The 17680-nt window shown below is 55.1% G+C and overlaps 7 protein-coding genes across 7 annotated transcripts; 5 read left to right on the top strand and 2 right to left on the bottom strand.

Moving 5' to 3' along the window:
* Nucleotides 1–137: 137 nt before the first annotated feature.
* BO86DRAFT_433230 (Zn(II)2Cys6 transcription factor) lies at nt 138–1443 on the bottom strand (the record flags this gene model as incomplete). The annotated part of the gene is made up of 1 exon (XM_025675824.1): nt 138–1443. Exon 1 carries the CDS (start codon nt 1392–1394, stop codon nt 138–140), a length of 1257 nt encoding a protein of 418 aa, XP_025526403.1. The 5' UTR covers nt 1395–1443.
* Nucleotides 1444–1949: 506 nt separating this feature from the next.
* Nucleotides 1950–4716, top strand: BO86DRAFT_433228 (beta-glucosidase; the record flags this gene model as incomplete). Its single annotated transcript, XM_025675823.1, has 7 exons — nt 1950–2022; nt 2098–2203; nt 2256–2317; nt 2368–2393; nt 2486–2610; nt 2663–3947; nt 4021–4716. 7 exons carry the CDS (start codon nt 1950–1952, stop codon nt 4714–4716), a joined length of 2373 nt encoding a protein of 790 aa, XP_025526402.1.
* A 306-nt stretch (nt 4717–5022) lies between these two features.
* Nucleotides 5023–6550, top strand: BO86DRAFT_390296 (uncharacterized protein; the record flags this gene model as incomplete). Its single annotated transcript, XM_025672345.1, has 2 exons — nt 5023–5490; nt 5543–6550. Coding segments are annotated over exons 1-2 (1034 nt in total), but the record flags the coding sequence as incomplete, so codon positions are not given.
* A 1462-nt stretch (nt 6551–8012) lies between these two features.
* Nucleotides 8013–9478, top strand: BO86DRAFT_390295 (lipase 1 precursor). Its single transcript, XM_025672344.1, has one exon. The coding sequence runs from the start codon at nt 8058–8060 to the stop codon at nt 9345–9347; it is 1290 nt and encodes a 429-aa protein (XP_025526400.1). The 5' UTR covers nt 8013–8057; the 3' UTR covers nt 9348–9478.
* A 604-nt stretch (nt 9479–10082) lies between these two features.
* Nucleotides 10083–11537, top strand: BO86DRAFT_364841 (TauD/TfdA dioxygenase family protein). The gene is made up of 5 exons (XM_025670027.1): nt 10083–10363; nt 10431–10948; nt 11021–11069; nt 11114–11257; nt 11305–11537. The coding sequence occupies exons 1-5, from the start codon at nt 10195–10197 to the stop codon at nt 11478–11480; spliced, it is 1056 nt and encodes a 351-aa protein (XP_025526399.1). The 5' UTR covers nt 10083–10194; the 3' UTR covers nt 11481–11537.
* Nucleotides 11538–11593: 56 nt separating this feature from the next.
* BO86DRAFT_364837 (uncharacterized protein) lies at nt 11594–13847 on the bottom strand (the record flags this gene model as incomplete). Its single annotated transcript, XM_025670026.1, has 3 exons — nt 12103–13847; nt 11781–12059; nt 11594–11702 (listed from the first exon to the last, which is right to left on the bottom strand). The coding sequence occupies exons 1-3, from the start codon at nt 13677–13679 to the stop codon at nt 11594–11596; spliced, it is 1965 nt and encodes a 654-aa protein (XP_025526398.1). The 5' UTR covers nt 13680–13847.
* Nucleotides 13848–15507: 1660 nt separating this feature from the next.
* On the top strand, nt 15508–16840 carry BO86DRAFT_457150 (Zn(II)2Cys6 transcription factor domain-containing protein; the record flags this gene model as incomplete). The annotated part of the gene is made up of 2 exons (XM_025677209.1): nt 15508–15957; nt 16046–16840. The coding sequence occupies 2 exons, from the start codon at nt 15508–15510 to the stop codon at nt 16838–16840; spliced, it is 1245 nt and encodes a 414-aa protein (XP_025526397.1).
* Nucleotides 16841–17680: the final 840 nt, after the last annotated feature.

Genomic DNA, 17680 nt, shown 5'->3' with positions numbered 1-17680 from the left:
GCAATACAGTCCCTTATGCCATTCTGGATTTATATCTGGTATGCTGGTACCCGCCCATCAACCCGGCTTCACGCCCGACGTCGCGTCCAGCCCGCTACGATTCTGGGGACTTTCAGAAAACAAAGAAAGTTTCACAGTTATAACCCATTTGACCTAACCAAGCCTCCAGGCCTAATCAGTCCCGCGAGATACTCCGCCACCCCACGAATGCGCCAATCCTCACTGCGCAGCAGCATCCCGCAAATCGAGCGGCATTCATTCCGTGCCCGGTCGCGCATCCACCAGAGATCCAATTCCTGCATCTCACTCAACCAAATAGCGAAGAGCAGTAGAGCCACTTCATCTCTCCGATGGAGGAGTTGCACGAAGGGCGGTTTCATCTCGACGATGAACCGGATGTAGACCCCAAACAGCTGGGGGGCAAGATGTTTGTTCATGGCGGGTGTTTCACAGATAGTACACAGGACTCTGTAGGCGGAGAGATACACGTTGGTGTTGGTGGTGTCGCTGGGTTGGATGTCGCATATTTCCACCAGCTGGGCGGTGAGTTGGGGTCCCGGTTGAAGTCCGGACGCCTGAGGTGTTTGCATAATGTCGTGGTTCTTGGTGAATTCGGGGTACCAGAAGGTATGTGGGAGATATGTGTTGTATGGATGGAGGATGGATTGGTGGATTGCCTGCACCTTGATCCAGGAGAAGGCTTGGTCGATGTCCTCTCGCTCAGTTCGCGTGACCCAGGAGGTCGACGCTTTTGAAGACGGATCTGCGACGACCAGGACATTCATCAGGAATGCGTTCGAGTGCATCAGATTAGCGGCGGTGACCGAGGGCGGCTGCGTCAGGTCCTGGTTGTACAGGGCGGCAAATTGTTGATAATGATGATAAAAGATAGGCAACAACTGGTGCCTGTCCGGTTGGAGACAAAGGAGGTCTCGTGCGGAAACAGCCAGAATTGCATGGAGGAGTGACGGCTGGGAAAGCGACAAGGGAAGCATGTGGACGCGGTAGATACGTTGTCGCTGTTCTCCGGTCAAGCGTCCGCTCGTCTGAGTCCAGAAATGGTGAAGAAGATACTCCACGGGGAGGTGAGGGTGAGTCCTGGCGACTTGGTTGACCCCCGCTAGCGTTAGGGCACTGCTTGGGATGCTGTTGTGAGGTGAGCTGGCTACGTTCGAGTACAGGCACGCCACCCCGCGTGCGATGCATTTCCGGCAGCTCGGTCTGGCCTCATCACATTTCACTCGTTTCTCCTTACAGAAGTTGCATCCATTGCGGGACTTGAAGTGCGATTTCCTCTGCCCTCCAGTCTCGATTCTCCGGATCAATTTCTCGCGCTTCGATAGGATCGGCATGCCATCTAGGCGAAACCGATGCTGACTGGCAGTAGGGAACATTGAGTCTGGCACTAGACCAGGGTGTCATGGAGAATGGGGCACATTGAACTTACTCTTACGCACAAATCCAGGACTGAAAATCTGGAGTTCTGGAGTCGGCAATGCAGCCTGCAGTCTCGCTAAACATACCCCGCAAGTCCCCGCAAGTCCCCGCATTACGCTTGGTATTAGGGCTCCAGCGCTCTGTCTTCCTACCTAAACAAGCTAGCACACTCGGTATAATCAACCGGCAACTGGGGAGACGATTAACGCTAACTCGATTCGGCAATTTGGTCAATACGAGTCGCCAAGCCCCTGCCTCGGTTCCGTTGGAGAAAGTATATCATGACAAGATCCTGATACTGGCGAATCATCCATGCCTTCTCGTCGCGTGGCCAGCCTTGGCGTTGACCATGATCAAGGGAAAGTGTAGGGTGTACTATTGAGCCGAGCGGACGACTCGGCTATTCCTTCCAGCGTGCCCTGTCTGTTGGGTATAAATATCGAGCTTTTCCTTCTCAACTCTTATACTGTCATTCAAGATCCGTAAGAGTCGGTCCGACGCAGAGCACAGGCATGGTGTCTCAGAAGCTTTTTCTGTTGGTCTCCAGCTTGATTAGCTGGGGGGACTGCAGAGCGATCACTGCAGGTAAAGCAGGTAGGTCTCCTTGAGAAGAAAACCCATCCGTTGTCACGTAATGCTGACTGACGTGACTTTGAACAGCGATCGATGCGTCACTAGAGTGGTCAGAAGCCGTCACCAAGGCTGAAGACTTTCTGGCGCAGCTCACCCTCGAGGAGAAAGCGTACCTCGCGACGGGGGTTGCGGGGTAGGTCAAACCTCTGACCACACAAGAGTAAAACCACAAACTAACGGCCCAGACCATGTACTGGAAGCATTGCCCCGATAGAACGCTTGGGCTTCCGGGGCTTATGCATTCAAGGCAGGTCGTCTATTTCACCCTTAGGGTGTCCTCGACTAACTGGCAGACAGATGGCCCTCTGGGGATTCGACCAGCGGTAAGTGACTCTACGCCTCTACCTCATCGACCTTCCACCCCTCCAACTCCTACTCTTAGCGACCTCCAGCGGAGCTAATTCTCTCCCCATAGGATTTTGCCAGTGTGTACCCAGCGGGAGTCTCGGTTGGAGCAAGCTGGGATAAAGAACTGGCCCGTCAACGCGGCGTCCTTCTTGGCGAAGAGTTCAAAGCCAAGGGAGCCCATGTGATGCTTGGGTAACGTGTTCCAAGACGGAAGGTCGAAGCAAGCAACTGACATTGAAGATAGGCCGGTCGTAGGACCTCTCGGAAGAGACCCCCTAGGCGGTCGCAACTGGGAAGGATTCGGGCCTGACCCGTATCTCAGTGGTGAACTCGGATACCAGAGCATTGTCGGGACCCAGTCTACCGGAGTACAATCTTGTGTGAAGCATTACATCGGGTATGAGCAGGCCACGGGGTCGAACCCCACTCCAAACACAGACGGGGTGATCATTCAGGGCTACTCGTCGAACATCGATGACCGCACCATGCATGAGATCTACTCGTGGCCGTTTGCGAGTGCAGTCCGGGCCGGTGTCTCGTCAGTCATGTGCGCATATTCGAGGGTCAATGGCTCCTACTCGTGCGAGAATAACCAGACCCTCAACACAATCTTGAAAGAGGAGCTTGGCTTCCGAGGGTATGTCATGAGCGACTGGGGCGGTACAATGTCGGGCGCGCACGCGATTGAGAATGGACTCGACATGGACATGCCGGGTGGTGCTGTCAGTTTCGAGGGTACGTCCTGGAGTACCTCCCTTTTTGGCGACAATCTCATCCAGGCCGTGAACAATGGGACCCTGTCGACATCACGCGTGGACGACATAGTGCTCCGCGTGATGACCCCGTACTTCTATCTCAACCAGAATCGCGCCGATTGGCCGCCCATCGACCCCAGCTCAAAGGAACTTGGGGACTTCTCCGCCAGCATGGCCAACTATAGCTGGTCGGTCGGTGGCGAAGCGCACCGGGACGTGCGCGGAGACCACGGAACCTTCATTCGCAAGCTTGCCGCCGAGTCCGTCACCTTGCTGAAGAACCAGAATGGTGCTCTGCCGATCACGGAGATTCCCCGCTTCATTGGGGTATTCGGGAACGATGGAGCGGACAAGTCGGCCGGGCTGGCATCCTCCCCAGACTCCGAACTCATCGGTACGTTTGCTACGGGGGGTGGAAGCGGCTCGGGACGACTCACCTACCTTGTTTCGCCCTTGGAAGCAATCAAGACTTGGGCCAAGGGGAGATCCGACTCCTTGGTCCAGTATGTCACCGACAATGAGCTCATTCCCGGGTTGCTCAAGCCCAATAGTGTGGCTTTCGGGGCGGCCATCTATCCCATCCCCGAAGTATGCTTCGTCTTCCTCCGCTACTACGTCTCCGAAGGCCCGGATCACAGCGACTTCGATCTCAACAACAATGGCAGTGCGGTTGTGAACGCTGTCGCCTCGGTCTGTAACAACACCATCGTGGTCACCCATTCTGGCAACGTAAATCTTCTCGAGTGGGCGGACCATCCCAACGTGACGGCTATTGTGCGCTGCCTCCTTTCCCACATACCAACCATGAGTAGTGATTTACTGACCCTTAGTTCCCTCGTATTGATAGATGATGGCCTACATGCCCGGTCAGGAGTCCGGCAATGCGATCCTGGATGTTATTACAGGTCAAGTGAATCCCAGTGGCAAGCTTCCATTCACAGTCGCATACAACGTCAGCGACTACAACACCGCCATCGTGAACTTCACTGCCATGGATATCACAGACCCAAATGGACGCCAGGTGAACTTCACGGAGGGGCAATTCTTCGACTATCGTCATTTCGATCTCGCGGGCATCACTCCCAGATACGAGTTCGGATACGGTCTCTCGTACACCAATTTCTCCCTCGAGGTGCTCTCTCTCAAGGCTGTTAGCAGAAAGGGAGGTGTTTCCCCTCGCCCCGATGCGAGCAAGACAATTCAGCCAGGCGGAAATCCCGATCTCTATGACGTTCTCGTCACTGTGAAAGTCAGGCTGACCAACACAGGCAGTTTGGCCGGCGCGACGGTGCCTCAACTGTATCTAGCCTTTCCGCAGGACACGACCCCGGCTGGGACCCCGGTGAAGGTGCTTCGAGGGTTCGAAAAGATTCATCTCAAAGCCGGGAGAAGTCAAACGGTGACATTCGAACTGACTCGCAAGGATGTGAGCTTTTGGAATGTGGTGAAGCAGGATTGGGAGATTCCGGCGGGCGCCTTTGAGGCCAAGATTGGTCTGAGCAGTCGCATCATCTCGGCCACAAAGTCGTTTGAGCTTTTGTAGGGTTGATGATTTTTGTCTTATATTTCTCGAGCGTGACTACCACATTGGGAGGTGACTGAAGCACATGAGCCTTTCGAGCTTGTGCCCTAACGGGTGATGTTGTTATAATTAGACCGTGTCTAGTACACTAATAATGAGTCACAACCGGAAGTGAGTCAACCTTCTGCATTTGTATCAGTTGATGCGAACAAGAACAAAAGCTATCTAAAATTGGCATGAACACTTACCATCCATCAGCTATGTAACATCACCGTGTGCCTGAAGGGGAAATTACTGTACTGTATGTATTACCAGTACGCTACGATTCCCAAATCGATCGATTTGCTTTTAGCGTCCCAAGCTTTAAGGTTATTCATTAAACCCTTTCCCCTTTTCCATCGTCGACTTGTTGACAACCAGCAAAATGTCTCGACGATTCTTGACACCCGTTCCCATCGGACGATTCCACTTCGAACTCTGTGCAGATCTCTACAACCGGATCTTCGAGATTGGATGGAAGGGCAGTGGACGAACCTGGGGTCAACTGCCCACGTGGTGGCAGCATTTCCATCCTACCGATGCAGAAGCCTCGCACTACCACCCCTGGATGATCGAATTCCTGAAACGTGTTTAATACCACCTCGACTCCCCGCCGTTCTTCTACTACGTTGGTAGTCTGTCGTCGGGCGAGTACCTCGTGGACGAGCATGTCAATGGTCTAGCGGAGTCACACGACTGCTTTCTTTATTTGCACCATGCAACGGGTTGGATGTGCGGCGATGAATATGGGATTCTGTACAGCACTGCCCCTTGAATCCTCAATCAGACTATGCTGATGCTCCGATAGATTTGACCAAGTCTCATGCAAAGCCACCTTTGTGACCCATTGCGAAGATAACCTCGACCGAATCAACACGGGGTACGCCTGGAAGCCACTAGAAGAGATCTACGGCGCATATCTGGCGATGATAGCGTCGCGCAAAGTAGAAGTCCGGCAGTGGCCCAGTGGTCGATGGAGTTGGGAGACCGACACCGACCAGCTCGCCAACAACCCTATCGAGACAATAGGACCATGGCGGTTCCATACGTATACTCCGACTGATGTCCAGCTGGCTGTCCTGGCCCTGCAAGCACTTCTAGACGCGATCGAAGCTCGCTTACCGCCGCCTGCAACCATTGCCACTGCTAGGGCCGCTACCATTGCTGGCACGGTTACATCAACGCTCCCCTGGGCAGACCCGCGTGTCCGCGAGGAGGCCCGCATCCTCCCCAACAGCTTCGCCGGGGCGTTCTGCGCCGCCACCGCGACCACCTGCACAACCACCACCCGTCGACCCTTCCGGTACCTGGCCCCGGGCATCCGCCTCCCGACGGTCGCAGAATTCCGCGCTCAGCCATTTCGGGACTACGAGTATGCGGTTCCTCTCTTGCGAGAGCTGCCTCATCTAAGACCGATTCGCCCCACGCTGTTGCTTGTCGCGGACCCCGGAGACTCATCATCACCACCCCCATCACCACCACCAACGGTCGTCCCCAGCCCCGGCATCGATCGCAATGACTTTATCACCTCACGAAGGCAACTCAGTCTCCCGGTCCCCGCGCGACCCGCGGGGCTCTACCTAAGCGGTGACAACCGCGGCAACCGTGCTGGGGAGTCGGGGTGCCACCTGCTCCTGCCCTTCAGTATCGGGGAGCAGGGCTGGCTGCGCCGCAGCGACGGGACGATCATGGGGACGGACTATGCGGACGACATACTCCCGACGCCCGGCAACACCAATTCGGAACTGTATCCGTGCGTGGACAACGGATGCGTCCCTGGCCGCCATGTGCCCATTCACCAGGTGCTGCAGAACTGGGCGGAACGGGTGCGGGAGGGGGACTGGGAGGTGGTTGAGAATGGGGTGTTGGGGGGAATTGGAAAGTGGAGGGAGGCGGATACGGAGCAGATGTGGGAGAAGTAGTTACCGCGTACCGTTGGAGATTCATTAGCGAAGGATTAATAGCATAGGTAGATAATGCCCCAGTCACTGGTGCCGGAAGGCCGGCTCTACCCACGCGACCCACCACAGAATTCGCAAGACAAAACTGCTGCACATCCATCGGATGAGAAAACTGCACACTGTGTCAGATATGTGTGCAAGATCATCGACCTCGACCTGAGCACCACTGACAGGAATAGAACTGTCGATCACTGAGTTCATTCACATGTCGGATCACCAGCGATAGCCCCGACAATCCTTGACAAAAACAGCAGCGGCATGCGGGGGGAGCTGTGCGGAGAAGGCTAGCGCTATCACACCATATGCAGGTCGGATCACCCTGCTGACAAGACCAGGAATTTTCTCTGTGCTTGTTCCAGAGACGCTGACCGATTGGACTTCGTGAGTTTGCTGGACCGCGACCCAAAGTATAATTGAGTGAAGAATGAAGATAGTCTGACGCTTACGTTGGGGTGTTGCCGTGCCTCGCAGGAAACCAGGTTACGGCAGCCGAGGCAGCGGAGGCTGTGACCTATTGCTATCGCTGGTCGCAAGATCCATTGCCTTATCGCCCCAGAAACCCATTGCAATGACGAGACTGGTAGTTGGACGCGGGTCAATCCGACTTTTCCGGGTTTTTTGCTGTGGTGCTTCTAGAAGGTCCACTTGGCGCTGTGGAGGGTTCGCCTTTCTCTCATCCGCTGGGGCGCAACAATCGATTGTTCTGAACTTTTTCCTCTCTAAACCGCTCATCAACCCTATTTTACGGAGTAAAGATTCTCCTGTCATAAGATGATATCGATCACAGGAAATCGTGCCACAAACATTGAAATGGCATAAGATTCCAACCCGAGTTGGCAGTTCCAACTTCCAAGGCAGGGCGAGAGTCTCTGCCTGGAGTGGAGTCACGGGAAGGCCGGAGCCCTGATCGCTCGCTATCTTTTTCCCTCCTCAACGGGCGCAGCACTCCAGCACCTCCAGCACTCCAAGACCCGCTCGATACACCACGCCAAGCAATAATAAGCAACAAGCTGCGGCGGAGTTCAGCAAGGTTGAAGGGACCAATGTGGTTGCGCAGCTGAAAAAGACCGAAAGTGATGGTTGATTACTGATGGATCCGAGCCATCCGAGGGAATTTCCCCACTTTGACTGGCTGCCCGAAGCCCGACACGAGGTTTGATGTCATTCGGCTTTGCTGCGGACTGGACTGCATTGCGACAAGGAACTGGATCCTTCCGTCTAGTGCCTCCGTACCTTGCGGGGATTGTCGGTCAGCACGCAGTACATAAACACCAGCTCTCCCCACCCAAGCCACCGTATTTTGCTCTCTTCTTCCACCTTTTCCTCTTTCCCTCTTCCCATCCCCCCCATCCCCTCCTCGCCATGCTCTCCCCGGCCCGTCTCCTCCCTCTCCTCGGGAGTATTCTCCCTCTTGTCTACGGGCTGCCTACCACCAGCCCGTCCGTAGTGCTCCCTCCCACCGAGGATCCCTTCTACAGCGCCCCCAATGGCTTCGAGAGCACCCTCCCCGGCACCATTCTGCGCCTGCGTCAGGCCCCCGGCAATCTGACGGCGCTGGTCAGCAACGCCTCGGCGGCGTACAACATCGTCTACCGCACGACGGACAGCCAATACCACCCCTCGTGGGCGGTGACGACGGTCTTCATCCCGACCAACCCCAGCACGGGCAGCGACAACCGCACCGCGCTGCTCTCCTACCAGATCGCCTACGACTCCAACGACCTCGACGCCAGCCCCAGCTACACCATGTACAGCTCCCCGCCAACGGACGTCTCCCTGGCCCTCAGCCAAGGCTGGTACGTCAACGTGCCCGACTACGAAGGCCCCCTGGCCTCCTTCACCGCCGGCGTGCAATCCGGCCACGCGACCCTCGACTCGATCCGCAGCATCCTGTACTCCGCCTCCAACCCACGGGTCACCCAATTCCACGCCCTGGGCCCCGCCACCACCCGCACCGCCCTCTGGGGCTACTCCGGCGGCGCACTGGCCAGCGAATGGGCCACGGAGCTCCAAAACCAATACGCCCCGGAACTGACCCTGTCCGGCGCGGCCCTGGGCGGCCTGACGCCCAACATCACCAACGTGATGAACACGGTCACCGGGACGCTATCCGCCGGCCTCGTGCCCGAGGCCATCCTCGGCATCGCCAGCCAGTACCCGACGACCTACGACTTCCTGGTCTCGCAGCTGAACCCGACCGGCCCCTACAACCGGACCACCTTCCTGGCGGCGCGCAGCCTGCCGCTGACGGAGGCGGAGCTCTTCTTCGCCGGCCAGAACATCTACAACTACTTCGTCAACGGCAGCGACACCTTCCAGGACCCGCGCGTGCAGTACGTGCTCAACCGCGACGGCTACATGGGCTACCACGGCGTGCCCCAGCTGCCCGTGTACGCCTACAAGGCTATCAACGACGAGGTCAGCCCCATCCGCGACACGGACGTGCTGCTCGCGCGCTACTGCGGCGTCGGCGCCAACATCCTCTACGAGCGCAACACGGTCGGCGGGCATTCCGCGGACCAGATCAACGGGCACGCGGCTGCGTTGACGTTTGTGGCCGCCGTGCTCGAGGGCCGCTATGCCAGTCTGTATAAGACCGAGGGGTGCACTTTCCGCAACGTGACGGTGAATATCACCAGCTCGGCGTTGTAGGCTCGCCTTTCAGTGGATACAAGATGGGGGTGGTGATGCGGTGTATAGTAAAGCACAGGGAGGGTTATATATACTAATGCTGAAGGTGGTGTGCGAGGGATGTAATTATGATGGGGTTGGTGGTATGCTGATATGAGAACTGCGACATACTTAATAATGCAGATGATTTTACAGCTGCGATGTGCTTGTAGTGCCCGAAGACTCGATCTGTAAGGGGTTCTAAGGCAGTCGGTTTTCGGTATGATGGTAGTTTCGGGTCAGAGGGTTGATCTAGGTACAGTATATGTGTGACGAGCGCGCTCATCAGTTGGTGGCACATACACTCCAAATAGTGGTTGAAGCGTTGGCAGCCCCCTTGGAGCTCTTGATTGCCTGCTCTGACAGGTGATAGACCACCAGTCAGCTTGATCTACTGAGCTGATACACTCGAGGACATGGCCCGCAGTCCAGGTATAGATGCACAACGCGGCACACAACGCGGCGTAAGTCCGGACATCATCCCGACGATGCGATATCCGAAGTCAACCAGGATGTCTGTTCAAGAGTCTATAGCAGAATTCGCGATTCATCACGCGTAAAGCTTGCAAGATCACCGCATCCACGCTCAGATGGTGCCACGCCGCACCTCAAAGATTGGCTGCGCGGGCGCGACGGGAGTCGGCGATAGCCCCACCCAGCAGTGAAGCTCGATCTAAACGCCGAAAGCCGATGCGCGCGGTCGAGCACCAGCTTCCTCTCGCGACCAGAATTCTATTCTACGATCAATAGATAAGACTTGCAGTTTCCGACGGGGCTCGATGTGATTGCACCACAGTGACATTAGCAAGGAAGACAAACAGCAACCACAATGGCGCCCCATCCACGCATCCAGTCCAGCGGGTCCCTGGACGCCTTCAACCCCGTGATGGTGACCCCAGTGATCGGCAATGAATTCCTCAAGGGAAGCTGCAACCTCGTTGACGACATCCTGAACAGTCCCGAGGCAGAGCAGCGCATCCGCGATCTTGCGGTGATGAGTTCGCCCACCCCGTCCCTCCACGCTCGCCCCATCCCCCTCCCACTAACGCAAGCACCCACCCGCAGTCGCCGAGCGCGGCGTGGTCTTCTTCCGCGCCCAAGACAACCTCACCAACGCCCTCCAGAAGCAGCTCATCCTCCGCCTGGGCGAACTCACCACCCGCCCCGCCTCCCACGGCCTGCACATCCACCCCGTCACCAACGACGCCCGCGAATTCGGCGACCCGGACCCCGAGATCAGCACCATCAACTCCGAGGGCCGCAAGAAACTGTACAAAGGTTCGGACTATACCAGCCAGGCGGCCGTCTGGCACAGCGACATCGCCTTCGAAAAGGCGCCTGCCGACTTCTCGAGCTTGCGGCTCATCCAGTTGCCCACCACCGGCGGGGATACGCTCTGGGCGTCCGGGTACGAGATGTACGATCGGTTGAGTAAGCCGTATCGAGCTTTTGTGGAGGGGTTGACGGTCACGCATGTCGGCGAGGGGTTCCGCAGGATGGCGCAGGTGGGTGGCTTCAAGATGTTCACCGGGGAACGAGGCGCGCCGGTCAATGTGGGCGATGAGTTGGTGGCGATTCATCCGGTTTGTCTTTCTTTTCCCGAGTCTGAAGATGGGTGCGGTTGGCTGGTGGGGATGCTGATCATGTGGGTGTAGGTTGTGCGCACGAACCCGATCACCGGGTGGAAGTCGATTTTTCCCGCTGGTGAGTTCGAGGTACATTGGGAACCATAGGATCATGCTAACGAGGACTGCAATCAGGCGCCTTCCCCACGAAGATCAACGAACTGAGTCGCAAAGAGAGTGCGAACATGCTCCAATATTTCAACGACCTGATCATCCACGGGCATGATCTCCAGGTGCGGTTCAAATGGAACGAGCCCAATGATATTGGTAGGTCTCCATGATCTCGTCACTTGATTTGTGTTAACAAAGACCAGCCATCTGGGACAATCGCAGTGTCTTCCACACCGCTACTGGCGACCACGAGGGCTTCGGGCCGAGGAGCGGGAACCGGGCTGTGGGCGTGGGTGAGATCCCATATTTCGATCGGGAGAGCAAGTCCAGGAGAGAAGACCTGGGTATTGAGGATACGCTATCCCCCGCGCACTGGTAGGGTCGGAAATCTGACATAGGTGCTTCGAAATGTGGAATGGCGCTTTAGTGATCCTGGTCACAGTGATAATGATATGTATGAATTATGCTTTATTTGTTGGCCATTGCTCGTTGCTATCCTGCCATTGATGCCCACGGAAGGTCGGTCCAGAAGTCATCCGTCAGCATGTCGCCAAACGAGTGCAGACTATCTAGCATCTCTTGTAATCCGTGGCAGTGTAGGCTTGATCCGTCGTAAGGAGATAAATTGGCACCGGGAGGTGGAGTGGGTATATCAGCCCATCCAGGAAGGCTATGGGACCCGTTGGTCGCTTGAACTCCAAGATGAGATACTCCGTCAATGTGGGACCATAGCTCGCCGGACGGGGCTGCTGACGAACCGCCGATGTTGTCGGTGGGCGTGTTGGTGGCATTATTCACGAATTCGATGGCTCTCGTCATGACGGTTTCTAGCCCATCGCGGTATCTGCGCAGGGTGGTGTTTCGCTCAGCCATCATAAACATCACCAACGAGCATGCGCGCAAGTCGTCCGACACTGCCACACTCCAGAGATGGGGCGCCCGGAAAAGACAGAGACTACTTCAATCAGCCGCGCTTTTCCAGTCATTCCGACAGAGCTTACCACATCGTTAATCCAGCCATGAACAATGAATTGACTAGAAGAAATGAGTACCCAGATGAGTCTCTTTGCCGCAGTGTCTTGAAGCACTGGCACATTTTCCCCGAAACGAACAGGCATTTTTGGATCATGGGATCATCACTAGGAACAATGCTGAGGAATCGCTGTAGGAGCATGCGGATGCAATTATACCAGTGCATGCGGACAAAGGTTGATTCCTCGGGTGCCATGAGCGGTTGGGACTGCTGAAATTCCTCTAGAGAAGCCATCAACGGGGGTACTTTAGTAATCAATGCTGACAGGTTTCGATCGACACGGTATATCTCAGAATGAATTCGAGACATGATGCGCTGGAGTCGGATGGTAGCAATGAATCTGCGAAGATTCGGGCCTGGTGTTGGCGCAATCGGGTCCGCAGGAGTCTGCACCATCTGATCGGCCTGCAGATCGTCATTGGTAGCGTCGTCCATGTCAGCCGGTACATTAGCGTCTATCTCTGTTTCGGCGATGCTGAACGGACGGCCCAGAGACCAGCACACGTATCTCTCAACCAAGTAGACGCTCCAGAACAGGCGACGCCGCAGTTGGGCATCGTGCGGTCGCATCGCTCGATATTGGCTTTCGCGATGCAGCCCGAGGTCCACGCAGATGCGCATTGCTAGGCCGATCGTGTACCACACACTCGAATGCGATGCTGAGCGCAGATCATAGAGGACCAGTAACATGATGGCCTCAATTCTCGCATATGTCGAAGTTGATCTGACTGCGCTGTGGGAATTGGATGCTGCCGCGCAGAAATCGCGAGGGGGAGTTGAGTCATATGAATCAGTCATTTGTAGTATCGAGGCACCTAAGGCATAGACCATGAAGATCTTAAACGTCTCGAACCCGCGAATCCCAGAATGATTGTTTTGGTGGATGGTCTGGTGTAGGTGGTAGATCTCGGAGCGATCCAGGAACGGCAGTCGAGTATGCATATCTCGAAAATAAGCATCGATGAGCTTCGAGCCCCCATCAAGACCTGGGAGAGATGTAGTGCTACTCAGTGCAGGGGGACTCGAGGCAATGCTTTCCGTGCGTTGGAAACCAGCATTGATGGGGATGGACTCGGTCCAAACGGTATCGTCTACGATGCCACCCAGGTTCTTCGCAATGGTGCGGCCCGATGACGGCCCCAGATATGCTGGGCCCTGGTTGGGTTCGCGACCAAGGGATAATAGTGAGAGGACAGCAGACTGATCCGGGCTCTGATGGCTTGACGCTGTATCCCGATCTGCATGTGGCTCCAGCGATGGGCGCTGAAGAGCGGTGGCCAATTGGGATTCGAGCAATTCAATTCTCTGGACCAAGGCTCCTTTGGACATAGCGTGATGCCACGAGGGGACCGTCTCGGAGCGCAAGCATGGTTGTTTGGCGGCCTCGCATCCCGCGCAGGTTGGATACCCCACACAGCGTTGCTTGCGGCGATGACACCGTTTACAGGACTTGGGAATGCGCTTGCGAACTCGAGCCTCGGTGCTCATGATGAACGGTGAGTGAAGATGTTGGTCCATGGAGAAAGAAAGCATGCAGGCGGGCATTTGGAGTGGGTTAAGGTTAGGGTTCCCCGCACTGCAGCGGCATTGGGACAACCGAGGCTGAGGCCATCGCCAACCAAACGCACGTCATCCAGGCTAACGGTGGCTAACAGTGGCTAGCGGTCGGTTATCTTGTCAAGTTTCCACTGATGAAACAGCTGGAGTGACGTTTGTTGCACAGTATGACTGATGCGTGCACGTGTAAGTCAGATGATTCTCGTGCCATGCAAATGCAAAGCAATCAAGCAATCAAGCAAGAAAGAGAAGAAAAGACAGCAGGATGAACAAGGGAAGGTTAGTCGATAGGCACGTGACACGTTGTAATGTTCTCCCGCTCCGCTCCTTAAAGGGAAGTAGTTCCCACACCCTTCACGCTGGTTGATGTTTCTGCTGTGAGCTGCTTATGCAGGAGGCAGCCACCAAGGGGCTTTTACCAAACAATTCCTCCCAACCAGCTCATTCTGCTGCTTGTCTGAAGCTGCAGCACAATGCTCGGGAAAGTCTACCAGCAAATAGGCGGATGCAGCTTAAGCATCGGGGGTCTGATTGGTGATCGGCTCAGTCCTCTTTCTCATCCCTTGCATCAGTCAATAGACAAGGATCACGGACCTTTTCTGCAACTATTTTCATTGTCTTTACTGTCATAACTGTCTCCTCACGGTTATGCACACTTGTGACAAGTATTGGAGCGCCCCAACGCTCTTGCGGAACAAGCACATGCCTCAGTTCCTTCTCGACAGCTTTCTCAGGTACTCGCTATTCACAATGATCATTGCGATTGACTAATAACCAGGGCTCTAGGTGAACAATAGAAGTGCTAGCTGACTATACAGACACGCAGCCTGTCTGCTTAGCAGGGAACTAATCCCGCAGGAGCATACTCCGATGAGAGGAGAGCCCTAGGCACAGTCTGACTGGAGTTGCAAACATCTATGCTCACCGTGCGTTTGGCTTGGCCCATCGGGACACTGTTCCGGAACTTGAGATCGACAGAGACAGATGATGCTACCATCCGTCGGTCTGGCTCTGCCCCTTACATAGACAATGGGCCTGTGCGGGTCACGAGTCAAGCCGAATCTGGCGAGGAGCTGCTTTCCGGCCAGTCTCATGGCCTCGACCTCGAACTCATCCTGTCTTTGACACAAACGTTCTACTAATGGCGTGGAAACACGACGGTTGCAGCACGGTGGGACGCAATATTCTCGGCCATTTCATTGGCGGGTATAGCATGTCTTTTGGGCACACCTTGCTGAGGTTGAGATCATAGTACAGTTGCAAGGACCGATGCACTTCTGCCTTGCTATTGGATAGGGGGCTTGGCTGATGATATCCGAGCTTATGGCCAATCACACGATATTCATTCAGCCACCGCTGCAGTAGTCAGACGTTGGCTTATATGTCTCTGGGCCGTAAAGGTGGGTGGGCTGGGGCGGGTTCTAAGCGCTCGCCGATGCAAATGCTCTCTCTTTTGTGGCTATCGGTACAACAGGGCGAATTGTGCTCAGAGGAGAAGTGAGTCATCACACTTGATTGGTGACACTGACGTCGAGGTAGGCCCTCTGTCGTGGATCATGAAATCAGGGAATCTTGGACGGAAAGAATGGATGGGAAGTGCAACGGCAAACGTCAGCTGTCAGGGAGGTCTCCCTTACGGAGGTGTCCGGTCTCTGCCGATATGTATACCCCGGAGACTGAGGTTAGAGTGTGCCTTTGCCACCCTCAACTTGCGCTTCTCACAAGTGTCGGTTGAACAGCTGCCTTGTCTGGGATAACACCTTCAGCCGACCTTAGCTGCTACAAGCTCAACGGGTATCTCTCTGCGAGCTACACAATGGACTCTACCTCTGGGAGAAGGGTGCGTTTAGCATGCGACTCATGCCACAACATGAAGATGAAATGCTCTGGCGGACGGCCTTGTATGACCTGTACAAGATATAGGCACACGTGCATCTACAGTGCTCCCAACCGTATCGGTCGACCTAAGGGTTCCAAAAACAAGACAGTCACTCCCCTTGCAACGACTGATTCCTCTTCTTGTGCCGATGTGTCCAGAGACAGCGGGATGGCCGAGACATGGAACTGGGATTTACCAGGGTCACCTTTACTTGTGGGGGGGAATTTTGAGGTTCCGACAACGACTCGCGCCAACGAGTTCAACAGACCACCTTTAACGACTCTATCGGATTATGACCTTCATACCAATTTGTCTTCTAGCGCACCTGCTTCTCTGGCAAGAACCTACTTGCCTGAACCTGGGGACAACTCGTCTTCTACTGTTCCAGTATGTCCAGCAGCGGCTTTCTCTTTGTGGCGACCTTCAGCCCCAAGACGTGAATGATTACTGACATACACTTGCTACCTCGACAAAGAATAACATGCAGGCGTTCTCAGGAGAAGAGTATTCTTCATTCCCCGCCCCGGGGCCGCCGTACCAGCTACCACAACCTCAGTCCGCTGCGCCGGGAACAAGGCCCAACGCCAGTATCCCCTGCCAAAAATGCAACTGCGTCAGTGTGCAGGCGGACTCTCTGTCGAGCCTTCGAAAGCGGGAAGCCGAACCATGTCCCATCGCATTCCCGATCGTTCTTGAAGCAACTCAAGATATCCAGATCCGATGGGGGGCGCTGCTCGGGTGCTCGCTCTGTCGCACGGACGGGGACCACGTTGCACTCTTACTGCTCGCGATGAGTCTGCGTCTGGTGCTTCGCTGGTTGCAGCTGGCCATCTACGATCGTGTGTCGTTATCCCACGAGCCTCCCACCCCTACTACACATACAACGCCTCAACGCTCCCGCCGCTCGAGCCTCTTGGCCATCGGCGAGGTGCTCTCCCCCAGCTTACATGGAGACAAGAGCCGTTCGGCCAGAATGTCAGCTAGCGGTCGAGTTCGCCCGAGGTCCAGCAACTTGTCAGCCGATCGCATACGCATAGGCAATTACGAGCTGCCTGACGAGGAGCATAACTTTGTGATGGACATGCTCACTAGCCGGACGCTTGCGCGGCTCCGGCAGACCCAGATTGGCATCACGACGTACTTCCAACAATTTCAGGGTGGCGTGAACTATTCCATGACGGGCCAGAAAAAGTCCATCAGCGTCGTGCTGGACCATTTGAAACACTCCATCCAGACGACCGAGCAATTGGTGCAGAAGGTTGCGCAATAGGTGTAGAGCCTCGTCCGTCATCTATCCTATTCTGCGAATGCGGTCCAAGGGACCGAATACTTTGCTTTTGCACTCAATCATTCTCTGTTCGACATTCTTCTGCTTCTGGGCAATTTCAGGTCTTCTTTACCGCGGCTGGCACAAATTTTGGTCCCACTTTTAAACGCCATAGATGTTGCTTGTTCACAAATAAGGGTCTCTGTTGTTCAAATACCCGTGTCTGCTTTGCCATCTTGATTGAGTGTGGGTGGCTTACCTTGTGTGATTAGTGCTCACGATATGAGATGATGCACTGAACAAAGGCCCAATACGAACTATATATCCGGTTGCTGGTTCAAGTAGACGCATCAGGTTTGTCATGTCCCTAATTGACCATCCTGATCTCGGCCCACCGCGTTGAAAAGATTCCAGTTACGTAGCCCAGTCTTATGATGCTCGACTTGACGCACCTCAGTTTACTTGAAACCCAATTCTTGGACTGAGGTAGAAGCTGTAACCAGTCTTCTTGTACAAAGATCGAGGAAGAGCGGGGAATGAAGTGTCCACGTCAACCTCGATCCTGGCAAGTTATACCTTGTAACTGCGTGTCTACTGTAGCGACTTTCTTCGACAGCGGTAAGCTACATGTGGTGTCCAGGTTTCGATTCCTTTGCATGGAACATCAATCAGAATGTCACATGGATGAAATGACACATCACATTCCGTCACGTTACATTACGTTCCTTCAGACGCGGTCGATAAATTCTGCCTGGAGTGATGCTGAAATTGTATGGGCTGAGTCAGGGGTGATCATGGATGGAATGTGCCTCTGCCTGAACAGGAAAGGGAACTGACGGGTCA

This window comes from Aspergillus japonicus, assembly GCF_003184785.1.
Source record: "Aspergillus japonicus CBS 114.51 unplaced genomic scaffold BO86scaffold_34, whole genome shotgun sequence".
NCBI lineage: Eukaryota > Fungi > Ascomycota > Eurotiomycetes > Eurotiales > Aspergillaceae > Aspergillus > Aspergillus japonicus.
This window is presented reverse-complemented; position numbering and strand designations above follow the sequence as displayed.